The 13,462-nt window shown below is 40.3% G+C and overlaps 2 protein-coding genes across 4 annotated transcripts; one reads left to right on the top strand and one right to left on the bottom strand.

Annotated features, from left to right (window-relative positions):
- Nucleotides 1-758: 758 nt before the first annotated feature.
- Nucleotides 759-11,741, bottom strand: aars1 (alanyl-tRNA synthetase 1). Of its 3 annotated transcripts, none has more exons than XM_020935099.2 (20): nt 11,617-11,741; nt 10,806-10,957; nt 10,538-10,726; nt 10,309-10,454; nt 9,975-10,166; nt 9,417-9,561; nt 9,015-9,160; nt 8,661-8,769; nt 8,437-8,587; nt 8,183-8,307; nt 7,666-7,810; nt 7,406-7,584; nt 6,904-7,017; nt 6,606-6,812; nt 4,341-4,525; nt 3,590-3,698; nt 2,824-2,937; nt 2,536-2,742; nt 2,169-2,282; nt 759-1,506 (listed from the first exon to the last, which is right to left on the bottom strand). In XM_020935099.2, the coding sequence occupies exons 1-20, from the start codon at nt 11,720-11,722 to the stop codon at nt 1,327-1,329; spliced, it is 3,015 nt and encodes a 1,004-aa protein (XP_020790758.2). In that variant the 5' UTR covers nt 11,723-11,741; the 3' UTR covers nt 759-1,326. The 3 variants fall into 3 exon arrangements, with proteins under 3 accessions (XP_020790758.2, XP_055011196.1, XP_055011197.1); XM_055155221.1 differs by having other exon boundaries at nt 10,806-10,952; nt 11,617-11,703; XM_055155222.1 differs by having other exon boundaries at nt 10,806-10,983; nt 11,617-11,683.
- Nucleotides 11,742-12,156: 415 nt separating this feature from the next.
- Nucleotides 12,157-13,304, top strand: exosc6 (exosome component 6). Its single transcript, XM_020935294.2, has 2 exons — nt 12,157-12,490; nt 12,585-13,304. Exons 1-2 carry the CDS (start codon nt 12,207-12,209, stop codon nt 13,129-13,131), a joined length of 831 nt encoding a protein of 276 aa, XP_020790953.2. The 5' UTR covers nt 12,157-12,206; the 3' UTR covers nt 13,132-13,304.
- Nucleotides 13,305-13,462: the final 158 nt, after the last annotated feature.

Here is a 13,462-nt window from a genome sequence, read left to right on the forward strand (position 1 = left end):
CAGTCATTCATATCTAATAGACTGCGTATCAAAGGTCCTATTATGCAAAATTAACTCTTAGTGATAAGATAACATGACTTAAAGATCACGTTATCTTATCACTAATATACCTGAAGTTGTTTTGTTGCATTCATACGTTTGAGCTGTCCTTTATTAGTCTGTCACAGCTCCAAGGCTCAAAATGCTCTGTTCAACCTTGTGAGGTCATGTAGTGGTAGTTTTTAGGTTAACTGCTATTTTGTTTAGTAGATTAGAAATTCCAGGGGTGAAATCATCCAAATGATTCTAGTGAAAGTGTATGGAGTTTAAAATCACAGTGGGACATTTTCTGTATTACCATGAGGCATCACAAAGCAGAGCAGGTTTTCTATTTGAGAAGAACACAGCCTTAATATGCAGGATTTCTGTGTTAAACGTGTGAATAAAACAGTAACTCCAGGTATGTTTGTGATGAGGAAACATAACAGATCAGAAAATAGTGTAAACCTATTTCTGGGTCAGTTACTCATATCTAATAGGCTGCATATTAAGTGATGGTATCAAGTGTTTGCATATTCAGCAAAACATCCATTACTGCTTCTCAAAACTGTGGCAGCTCCTCCTGGTGGTACACAAGGTTCTCTGTACGTCTAGTGTTTAATTTTGAGTCAGGTATGATCACGTATTTGTCCTAATTTGGGATAGTCTTTGATTATAAATACTTGTAAAATTTAAATATAAATGATTTATGAACAAGTTACAGTTCATAAGACAGAAGATATTAAGCATTAAATTTATTCATTTCCCATTGACAGTGAAACGCTACAATGATAAAATGTTAATATTAAATGACAAGTACAGACTATTTTCATTCAAGTGGTATTATACATGACAAAGCTATTGTATGAACAAGTGAAATCCAGTCATCAAAAAACATACAGAAAGACACTGTACCTACATGAGAGGGTTTAAGGAGAAGTGCTTCCATAGAGAAAATGATACTGAAAAATAAACCGAGTTTTAAACTTAACAGCTGTGGTGTGCAAGAGGCTAAATCAGGACACGTTATTCTTCCCTTATGGACACATGCAAGATAAATGGAGCCAGACATTAAAATAACCATATTCTCACAGCCTGAGGTGCCTTCTGCTGATAGCATCTTCACCTTTTCAAGTGTTAAGACTTTCCTGTTACTTTTATTCAAACAATAAATAGCAGCTTATTTTGTATAGCTTTGCGGCTATTTCTTATGTCTGATGGAGTGAAGATGGTTAGTTGAAGTATGCCCAGTCAGAGCGTTAACTCTTCTACCCAATTTTTTTTAAACACAACTTCACCACTTCCTTTTCAATTTTCTCCCAGTTTAAGTCTTGCAAAATTGTTTGCCATCTGTAGCGCCTCCTGCAGGCACTCTGTGTTCCTGCCTGCAGCCTGGGCAGACATGTCCTTCCCACCTCCTTTCCCATCCAAGAGGGGACAGAGCTCCTGAACCCACTCACTGGCCTTCAAGCCACGGTTTGCAGTTTCCTGGAAATCAACAAAGAAATGAACCAGTATTAGTGCAAGTTTGTTCAATTTTAATATTAAAATCTATTCAAATGCAAAAAGACGAGATTATTTTATAGTCTATAAATTTTGCATCACTAAAACAACACTTGTCACATTTTTTTGTATTTCACCTCCATAAAGTAAACGTGCAAAATGTGAAACTGATTATTGAAAGGGCAAAGTCAAGGTTTATTTACACTAAGCACATTGAGAAATTATACTTCATGGTTTATTCAAACCAGAGTGTGGGGTGCTGGGTCCAAAGTCAAACTATGATTACATCTTAAATTCAGATGTCTTTTTTTTTTTTGGTCTGCAGACAAAATGGCGAAAGGTCAGATTGTAGTAGTATGAAAGTAGAGCTGGGCATTGTTGTGCGTTTCCCCTTTGTACAGAGTAATCACAGAATTCTTTCTACTATAAACAAAAAAAAGTCTTTCAGTATTCAAGACAGACTTTTACAGGATTGGCTGTAGACCTCTTGTAAAAAGAATCAAACATATCCTTGCTGATTTGAAAGGATTGGGTCTGCATTCAGTTAATAGCAGCTTAAATGCTTAAATAAGTTCTAATGGAAGAGCATACTGAGCAGTGTGACTACATTTAAAAAGTTCTGCCAACATAGCCTTGGCTGTGCTCACCTGTGGGACCTGGCAGAGGCATGTGATCTTGCCAGCCTCGGGGTCAACCGTAAACAGCATGGCAGCAGTCTGAGGGGAGTTGGTCTTTAGCAGCTTCAGTGACTCATTAAGGGCCTGAGCAAAAGGAGGGGAGAGAAGTAAACAAGAATGAACCAAAGTCTCCTATCAGCAGTATCGATGTCCCAAGGTCAGAACTAATGGCCACCGTGCCGATTTAGTCTCTGGCGAAAACACAATCTGATAAGCGAAGAGAAAAAGTGCACTACAACAAAGAATCCTTTTTTAATAAAGTGTTCTGCTGCATGCTAATCAGGTCCAGCACTCAGGCCTCACACAGCAATATCCAGCTTCCATTTACTGTGTTCACCTTTGCAGAGGCTCCAGGCTCCATCTCCATGATAAGCAACTCTTGGTTGGGGTTCTTTTCAATCTCCTCCTTAATCTTCTCCACGACTCTCTTCTGGATGTCTGCCTTGTAGTTGCGGTCCAAATCATCCATGATCTTTTTAAGGCCTTTTAATGTTTCCCTCATCTCATCTTTTTGCCACTGTGAGATGACAGCAGTGCCGATGGACTACAAGAGAAGCAGTGTTCAAACAACACTTCATAATACAATACATACAAGATCGCAATGTGTGAAGATGAAGAAAGCCACCTCTGTCATGTCAGCGATCTCCTTTTGGATGTCCTTGTTGGGTGAGCTCTGCTGCTTCACTGTCTTTCCCAGAGCGGCCAGGGCCTGGTGCAGCGCATCAGCTTTCCTCTGGGCCTGGGGGACACGACACAGGGGTCACGGAGACTTGATAATAAAGTGGTGTATTAACATGAATAATAGGCATAGATAAAATTAACTTATTGTGATAGGTGAAATGTTTAAAGGGCTTGTATGATGCCATTTTCTGACCTATGTTATAATGTTGTTTCCTCATCAAAAACATACCCGTGCTGTATTTTGTTTCATTCACATGTTTTCTGTATTCAGTGATGTCATGAATCAGGAGTTTTCAAGTTAACTGCTACTTTTTAACCTGTTTAACACACAAATCCTGCATATTTACACTAAATGGAACAGATCATTTTTGAGCTTTGCAGATGTAGACAGTAATAGTACAGGATTACTCAAACATGTATGAATGAAACACAAACACAACTCCAGGTATGTTTTTGAGGAGGTAACAATATGTGTCAATATACAACATGAGTAAGAAAAACAGAAGACAGGTGAAAGTCTGTTTACAGCTTCTTCCAAAAAACATTGTACTACATGTTTAAATAAGGTGATTTAAGTTAAAGGGCACCCATAAGGGCACCCTTCATACCTTCATATAACAATCAGAAGAAAAATGGTACGCTTAGGAATACAAAGCAGTGGTGCATCATGGAAGAGTATGAGCTGAAGCAGTGTGTCAGTGAGAGCTGACCTTCTGGGCTTCGGATCCTGTCACAGCTACAATGCGGCGGATGCCCTTAGCGATGGCCTCCTCGGAGACAATAACAAACGGTGCAGCATGCCCAGAGTTCTGCAGATGGCTGTGGATCGAGGCAAAAACAACAAAATCTTACAATGTCAGCAATTTGTGTGAGGTACGGTAATGCAAACTTAAAATTTAGGGAAATAGTACTGGCATAGTTGCCATGAAATTAAGCTGAAGGTGGCATTAGATAGATGTGTGCCAATATACTGAACTATTAGATATATTGTGGTTTGTCAGTTTGTTGATTCAATATTGAAACTAGGGCTGAGCAATATGGTAAATAAATACACTGGACAATTTTAATCTATTATTTAAGAAATTGTAAATTGACTTCAGTTAAATAGATATCTCACTGTAATTGCATAATATCTCTGCTTTGCAAGTCAGGAGTAAAGTTGCTTCATAATAATCCTTTATGTCACGATTTAGTAATTTTTCAACATTTCCATATCCTCTATTGATTCATTCAGGTTTTTAAATTTGATTAATTGCAAAGCCCTAAGTGAAAGAAGTTTTATAGCTTATTTACTCTACAGCACCATATCATGATTTTTAATCATATTGTGAAAATAGAGGCAAGTGTCACTAGCACAGTCTGGTCTAAGGAGTGATAAAATGTTTTCTGTATGCAATCATAAAAAAGATCTTTGGATTAATAGATAAAGTTGTAAATAAGAACAAAAAATGTTATACTTACGTTCCTCCACAGAACTCGATGGAGGTGAGGGAGCCAGCAGCACTGTTGGGGTCTTCCAGCAGGTCCTGGACTGGGATCCCAATGGACACGACTCTCACAGGATCTGGGTACGTCTCATCAAACACCGCACGCAGCCCCTGGATGGCTTTGGCTTGTGCCAGAGGGGCCTCCATGGCATACACAGGCTAAAGGCACAAGAAATTCAGACAAACATACATAGCTGAACATCATAAATCTTAAATATCAATAATAAGCATACAGTTATAATCAGGGAATAAAAAAAGGTTTCAAAATGTAGGCAGTACCATATTTGAGGATTTGCCTTTTGTTTGCATAGCATATCAGCTTAAAGGAAAGACGTAAATCTTTGTTTGAACATTGTAGAGCAAAGAGGCTTTGAACTAAAAAACTGAAGACTGGAAATCATTGCAATAAAGATAGTATTTTTTTTCACTATACTTGTGCAGTGATTTCATATGGTTTAATTTGAGGAATATCTTATTTAGCCCTACAAATTGGCCCCAGACCCATAGTGATTGATCTCCATTTTGGATCTCCAAATGGTAAAATGTAAATTCTTTGACAAACATGAGCTACAGTCCCTGACAAAAGTCTTGTTGCTTATCCATTTTGTAGAAACAAAAGCTTATAACCTGACTTTAAATTAATCGATTGGTTTTAGAAATGTCTCATATGAAAGCTAAAACCCTCCCAAATTATGCTCAATATACTAAAATAAATTTGCTTCACTGAAGAAAGATTGATCATTTAATGAACACAGAAAGGTCAGATTTTGGCAAGACAAAAGTTTTGTCACCTACAGAAAATTGAACAAATAATTTACTTCAAATACAAAAATATGTTTCATGACGTCAGTGAATTAAGTAGTGGTGCTGTGAGATCCATATTTAATATCATGTATGACTTCCATGAGCTTGAAGGACTGCATCCATGCGGTTCGACAATGATCATCATCAGGAATAGCAAAGAAAGCAGTCTTACATGCCTCCCAGAGTTCATCAAGATTCTTTGGTTTTGCCTTCCATGCTTCCTCTTTCATTCTACCCCAGACATGCTCAATGATGTTCATGTCTGGTGACTGGGCTGGCCAGTCCTGGAGCACCTTGATCTTCTTCGCCTTGTGAAACTTTGATGTAGAGATAGAAGTATGCGATGGAGCACCATCCTGCTGCAAAATTTGACCCCTTTTATGGTTGGGAATGTAAGAGGTAGCTAATACTTCTTGATATTTTAGGCTATTGATATTGCCTTCCACACCCCCATACTGGATGGAGCCCCAGACCATGATTTTTCCGCCACCAAACTTAACTGTTTTCTGGGTGAATCTTGGATCCATGCGGGCTCCAGTAGGTCTCCTGCAATATTTGCGGTGGCTGTGATGTAATTCAACCGATTCATCTGAGAAATCCACCTTCTGCCACTTTTCCAGTGTCCATCCTTTTAGCAGGCTGTGGGCCTTGGCAAATGCCACACGTTTTTTTAATTGCCTTTTGTTTAGTGCTGGTTTCTGTGCACTGATTTGACCATGGAGGCCATTTTGAGACAGAATTCTACAAACTGTTCTGGTTGACACAGGGACTTGAGGTGACCAGGCCTGGTGGAGCTCTGCTGCAGTGGAAAAGGGGCTGGCCTTGGATTTTCGAATCAACAAACGGTCCTCCCGAGCAGTTGTCTTGCAGGGTCTGCCGGACCTGGGCTTGTCAAAAACATCTCCAGTCATTTCAGATCTTTTTCTTATTCTTTGTACTTGACGCTGAGACACATTGAAGGTGTCAGCCATCTCAGCAGTGGATCTGGTCTTCAGCCTCTTGATAATTAACGCTTTGGTCTCAGGGTGGATCTTAGGCATGTTGTCAGAGGTCAAGCTGCAGTTGATGTGAAGGTCTGGTGTGCTGGGGTTCTTTTTATACACACCCACTATTTGATTGATCAGTAACTGATCACAGGTGAGGCTGTAATCTAGGATTGGGTGCATCATATGACAAGGCGACAAGACTTTTGTCTTGCCAAAATCTGACCTTTCTGTGTTCATTAAATGATCAAGCTTTCTTCAGTGAAGCAAATTTATTTTAGTATATTGAGCATAATTTCGGAGGGTTTTAGCTTTCATATGACACATTTTTGAAACCAATCGATTAATTTAAAGACAGGTTATAAGCTTTTGTTTCTACAAAATTGATAAGCGACAAGACTTTTGTCAGGGACTGTACAGTATTGATTTACACCTTTATGCCTGTCACTGACCTTAGCATCCCTGATCATAGCAGAGGCGATCTCCTCAGTGCGGCGGACCTCCCCGGTGCTCAGAGCTCCTTTGGCGGTGAAGTCAAAGCGCAGACGGTCTGAAGCAACCAGGGAGCCTCTCTGGTCTGCTTCACCCAAAACCCCTCGTAACGCAAAGTTCAAGATGTGTGTAGCAGTGTGGTTGCTCATGATTGGCCTCCGACGAGCCTAAACAACATTAAAATAAAATGAGCAAGGCATTTGAAAGTAAAATAAGTTGACACTTTTTAACGAGAATAATTTTAAATTTGAACTTTACCTCATCTACATGTAGAGTAACACGGTCACCAACTTTAAGTGTGCCATAAACTGTACCGATATGCAGGACATAGCCCCCTCTGACTTGTGTATTCTTAACTGTGAACTCCATACGCTGCAATGAAGAGGAAAGACTTTGTTACACATCCAAAAAAATATTAAAAGAGTGGAGACACACCAATAGGTTTTTTGTTGTTTTTTTACAACTCTTTAAAAAGAGTCACTATTAGGGCTAGGCAATTTTTGACCACTATGCAATTTTGGAGGAGCCTCTGTTCTCCATGGAGATGTTTCCCTGGCATGTGCTACAAAAATGGCATAAAAACTTTCCATGGAGACAAGCACATGTGACTCTACAAAAAGTCTGCAATTTAATAAATATTAATACCAGACTGTCCAACATTTAGAGCAGAGAAATAACATTTTCCTGAGACAGACCCTCCATCAAAAATTTTTTTGCAATATAGGTCACCTTTAATGAGTGTAATCCTTTGTGTACTCACATCTTCTGCACTGTCATGTTCCCGGAGCATGTAGCCCTCGTCAAAAGTCTGCCCTCCCTGTTCTGCGTAGAAGGAAGTTTGGTCCAGAAGCACCCCACACTCCTGCCCCGTGGTCACCTCGTCACAGAAGGCACGGTCACGCCGCAAGGCCAGAACTGTGGCTGTGGCCTCTTCAAACACTGAAAATATAACAGAGGAAAATGCGTTAAGACTCAGTGCACAGTGTAAGAGCATACAGATGTTAAAAGATCAAGACTCACCGTAGCTGCCCTTTTCATCAGAGCTGTACTTGTACTTGGGGGAGTCGTCTGTGGCCGGAACGTTCTTGTTTCTCAACTCTTCGATGGCGTAAATGTCAAGCATGATGTGATCCTCGCCTCCTGCACCTTTGCCCTGTGACTTCAGCTACAAGCAGAATACAGCGATAACATCATTACATGTAAACTAAATCAGAACCTGAATCAAATGTCAAAATCAAATGAGCTGTGCACATGATCTGGTACCAAGATTCCTGCTCCATTTTTAAGTAAAAAAATCTTGTTATCAAACTTATTTTTAGTAAAGTTAACTTAAGTTATAATTAAAACATTGTGTACACAGTGCAACAACATGACTTGCTTGTGGATATTTACAACGGGATATAAAGCAAGTTTATTTTTTACACAGATATCCTTCCCAATAGTGCAATAGTGGAAAGTGCTGAAACAAACTACTGACCATATTAACAATGTTCAGGTTATACTCCGATCAGACGGAATAACTATTTAATATCCTCACCTGTGCCGCCTTTTTCTCCTCTTCAAACGCAGCCAGGTCCACCTGCATCCCCTTCTCCTCTGCTATCAGAGAAGTCAAGTCCAGGGGGAAACCGTACGTGTCATACAACAACCATGCTGTGTCACCTGCACGTACACAAGAGACAAGAGACGATTTATAGATATATTACGTATCAAAAAAGAAATTAAAACAACAAAATAAAAAAACTTTTAGCGAGTTTCAAAATGTTGCAGCTTCATAGTTCAGCATTTTACCAGGAATGGTCTTGCTGTCAGCAAGACTCATGATCTTTCGGTCGAGGATTCTGCGCCCTCTGCTGAGGGTTTTCAGGAATTGGGCCTCCTCTTCATTGATGATGTCTTTCACCATTTCTGGGTCTTTCTTGAGCTCTGGGAATGCATTGCCCTAGAGCACAGTAGTTTTATAGTAAAATGTATAAAACAACTGTATGGCAAGCAATAGCAGAAGAGATGCTTACAAGGGACTCCACCACCACATCCACCAGTGAGGCAAAAAAGCCTCTCTTAGCTCCAAGCTTCTCATGGGAATAACGGACTGCACGGCGCAGAATCCTCCTCAACACATACCTGAGAAGAACAATTCTGTTTATTGGACACATCAAGGGACAGCAGAGTTTTCACACAGATACTGTTTAGGAGGAGTTCAACACCTCATTTGGATCAGGGAAACACTTATCACTGTGGTGTGTTGCAAAACCAGGCATGTGGTCATAGACTACATAGACAATAAAATCTATTGCACAGTGGACCTGCATGATTATATTAAAAAGATCTTGTTTTCTTTTTCTCTCCAGCTGCACGATGCGCCTCACCCTCTTCCTGTGTTGTCAGGCCGACCTCCATCAGACAGAGCAATGGTAATAGTACGAGCGTGATCAGCCAGAACTCGGTAAGCCATATCAATGCCATCTTCATCTTCAGCACCCACTTTCCCAGTGTATGGACGGGCCCCTGTGCCCTGGAAAAAATACAGCCAGTTAGGAAATACTTCAACAATATGGACCTTTAAATAGAAAGTATTGGATCATCACAGCTTATTTGGGTCCAAACAAGTGCCACGGGCACAAAAAGCAGGGCAAAGAAACTGAAAAACTGTCAAAACACCACTGTAGAAAATGTAGCTAGAATTTTATTGGACCGGTAAGAAGATAAAGTACAATTATGACATAATCACTAAACAGTTCAACAGGTTAAGCTCATTTTGTACTTCTTACCTTCTGAATAGCATCAAAGTATGGAAGAAAGAGATCGGTGTCATAGTTTGACATCTTGTTCTGCAGGACAGACACCAAGCGTTCAAGGCCCATTCCTGTGTCAATGCTTTTCTTAGGCAGAGGCTTCAGCACAGTCTCTGACTCCCTTTTGAATTGAGAATATTGGAATCAGAATTTTTAAGTACAATGAATTCAAAAACTATGGAATAGTGTAATGTAAACTATGAAAAAAAAGGTACCGCATATCCATATTCATGTCCAGTAATGTAATTATATTGGGTTAAATGTACTTAAAAATTGTGATATATAAAAATTATACATTAAAATGCAGTTATAATACTGAGGTGCAAAATCAACTCTATATTTTTTTAAATATAACCTATGGAGTCACACAATTTCAACTGTCAAACTGGAAAAACTGGCATTTCCTGTATCACAGGGGACCGGTTTCTATTTAGTTTCTATTTAAAGCCTATACAAAACACATTAAGTATTAAGGGTATGCATAATAAAACTAGGTTACCATCAGAAATAAGGGCCATTTAGATAGAACAGTACCTGTTAAACTGGATGAACACCAAGTTCCAGATCTCCAAAACATTTGGGTCGTCCATGTTGACCAGGTGAGAGGCATCACGCCCACCAATGCGGTCATAGTGGATCTCACTGCAGGGTCCACAAGGGCCAGTGTCACCCATCTCCCAAAAGTTATCCTTCATATTACCAGGCAATATACGAGCCTCTGCAACACTGTCAACAGATTTACAATTGTATCAATTTCGATCATATCTAAAGTAACAGGAATGTGATTATATTAAAAAGTACGCTGTGTATTGCACAGACTACAGTTAAAAGCTCTTTATCTAAAATAAATAAAATCAGTCATACTAACCCAAGGTCAATCCAAATCTGTTTGCACTCCAGGTCAGGTTCTAGACCAGCTTCAGCACTTCCACCAAAGTAAGTGACGTATAGACGATCAATGGAAATTCCAAACTCCTGTGTAAGAAGCTCTAAGGCCATTTTACAGGCCAGATGCTGTAAGGAGAAATGAAAAGCACAGACATTCAGACACCAAAAACCAAGAACAGGAATAACCCACAAAAACTTGATTAAAATACCTTAAAGTAGTCTCCAAATGACCAGGACCCAAGCATTTCAAAAAATGTATGATGGTACACATCTTTACCAACATCATCCAGGTCATTGTGTTTCCCTCCTGCACGTATACATTTCTGTGTGTTAGCTGCACGCTTCAGTCTGGCCATTGGGTGAGATGGGTCAATGGTGTTCAGGAAGATAGGCTTGAACTTTAAGAATATAAAGGACTTAGTTTAAGTTTTTTCTTTTGGTATAATATGAGTCAAAGTCATTAATACTAGTACATACTTGGTTCATTCCAGCGTTGGCAAAAAGCAGTGTAGGATCATCAAGGGGGATGGTGGCTGATGAATGGACATACTGGTGTTCATATCGCTTGAAGAAGTCAATAAACTTCTCACGAATTTGAGATGCACTCAAAGAAGTGTCCATTTTCTGGTCTACAACAAATGCAAAAGAAAAAGCACTTTGTTTGAGTTGTTACCTGAAATCTAACAGTATTATTATCTACTTTATTCGTGGAATACCATTAAAATTGCATATAAAGCCAGAGGAACAATATCCTCGACACTAAACATTTAAGATCCTCCATCAATCCCATAGGAACATTCGCTGCGAATGGAAATCACACAACCGGTATCTCCTCTCCCTAGGGTTCTGACAAGCGGACAGTAAACAGTTCCTGTCCCCATCCTGACTACGAAACCTCCTCGTTGGAAACCACATGAAACCTTGTTGTGATGAGATGGAGGTGGCAGTTGTGTGCAGTTTGCTTCTCTCAAGACGTAAGCTTGTTTTGGAAAGGGTGAGGCAGCTTTGTTATCTTAAGTCAATGGCAGACATACTGATCGGTGTTCAATTGCACAAAAAACACAACTCACAGTCACAGTGAGAACAATATTGAGCTATCATCGGCACTATGTAGAGTTACATCAGCCAACTTGCAGATCAACCTGTCATTAGCAAGCTAGCAGTAAAATGTTAGCAAGGCTGTCCATTTTTCATTTTCCCCTGACAACCATTCTGTAATTTCTGCGTGACATTATCATCACTGAAACTACTGTCAATACTGTGTTAAATTTGATATTAAAGTACTCACAGAAACGGGTTTGGACGGAGAATGTGTGAGTAAAGGCTCCCAGTGACACCGCTCTGTCCACGCTGCACAACCAAGAGGAAAGCGCAGGAAAACGGCCCCGCCCCATAACCTTCGCTGATTGGACAATCCAGACCGCCCCGTCAAAAAGACTCACTCTGATTGGTGGACACAGACATCAATCAAAGTCGAGCCCGCCACGGCGTTTGTCATAAGTTTACCGGTGTGGCTGATGCAATGAATGGTACTGATTTAAGTCCCGTTTGAAAAATATAATGTCATAATATCAGGATAACACGTTTTTTTCCCCTCTGTTTTTAAACCAAGCACAAATATATGGACAAATTTGTATTGATATTGTAAGAGCATTGGTCATATCAATGGCTGAATAAATAAACAACAACCAATTTCTGTAGTTTTGTCTGTTTTCCCTTCAGACTAGTTTGAATTGTTGCTTTTGACGATTTTAGCTGCATGTCATGCCAACGCAAAACACACAAGTGGAACTATTGTATGCGGCGCATTTTCTGGGGGATACATTTGAGCATTGCACCATTCCGCACGCATCGGTAGAAGAAAAACACAGGTGAAACATGCCTACAGATACGAAACGTGTGAGGGGACCAGAGCTTTCCCAGAGTCCCTCCATTTTTCAGCGCAAACCCCAAACCACTGAGAGGCTCCCTTCACATGGAAAAAGAGAGGACGGCCGTCAGCGGGACCAGGTCGACGTTCGGCCCGTGTTCGTGCGCTGTGGGCTGGTCAGTCAAGCCAAAGGCTCCGCGTACATAGAGGCTGGAAATACAAAGGTGATATGCTGCGTTTATGGACCAAGAGAGACTGAGCGCAAAGATGAAACGGATATGAAATGTGGAAGGTATTAACTTTACTTATTCACAGTTACTTTGTGAGCATACACCTGTTTAGAAGTAGGTCGCTAATTTCTATTCATAATTGTCTTGTGCTCCTAGGTTGACAGCCGACATGCGCTTTGCTCCGTTCTCCTGTCCAGAAAGGGGCTCATGGATCCAGGGAAGTCAGGACAAGGACTTCTCTCTGATGGTTCTTGAGAGCCTACAGCCCGCGGTGTGCCTCCACAAGTACCCTCGCTCACAGATCGAGGTCAATGTAATGGTCCTGGAGAACAGTGGGTCAGTTTTGGGGCATGCTGTCACGTGTGCATCTCTGGCCCTCGCAGACGCAGGGATTGAGATGTACGACCTTGTGCTTGGTTGTTCCATGCGTCAGGATGGGGACTCTTTTGTAGTAGACCCCACATATTTGGAGGAGACTCATAGTGATTCTACTGGTCATGATAATCAAGGTGGCCTCACTGTTGCCTTCCTCCCCAGTCTGAACCAGATCTCCGGATTGCAGTCTGATGGAGAAATGACTGAAGAGACTTTGACAGCTGGGGTTCGCACCTGTATTGAGGGATGCTATAAATTGTATCCTGTCATCCAGCAAGCTTTAACCAAAGCAGTGCGTAAGGCAGCTCCACCACCTCCTGAGAGCTGATGTGTACTTTATAAATTTAACTGTTTTCTACTATGAAGACTTTCAGATGTTATGTGAAATGTATATTTTCCAACACCATTATTGGTACAGTAAGACATGTCCACATTTATTACATACATTTACATAATTTTTACATACAAGTTTCAATAAAACTAACAATTTATACAAATTTATTCTATCAATCTTCCTTTTTCTTTCATACAATAACCATACACCAAGTTCTCATACATCCCACTAGTTGACTGATTGTCTGGCAGTAAGATTAGCTGGTTTTAAAGAATATACAGTTTAAATGTAAATCCATAATTCTCATTAAGAAAATTGTCTTGCA

Source organism: Boleophthalmus pectinirostris, unplaced genomic scaffold, assembly GCF_026225935.1.
Source record: "Boleophthalmus pectinirostris isolate CB_2022bp ecotype Guang Dong unplaced genomic scaffold, ASM2622593v1 HiC_scaffold_2, whole genome shotgun sequence".
In the NCBI taxonomy this organism is placed as follows: domain Eukaryota; kingdom Metazoa; phylum Chordata; class Actinopteri; order Gobiiformes; family Gobiidae; genus Boleophthalmus; species Boleophthalmus pectinirostris.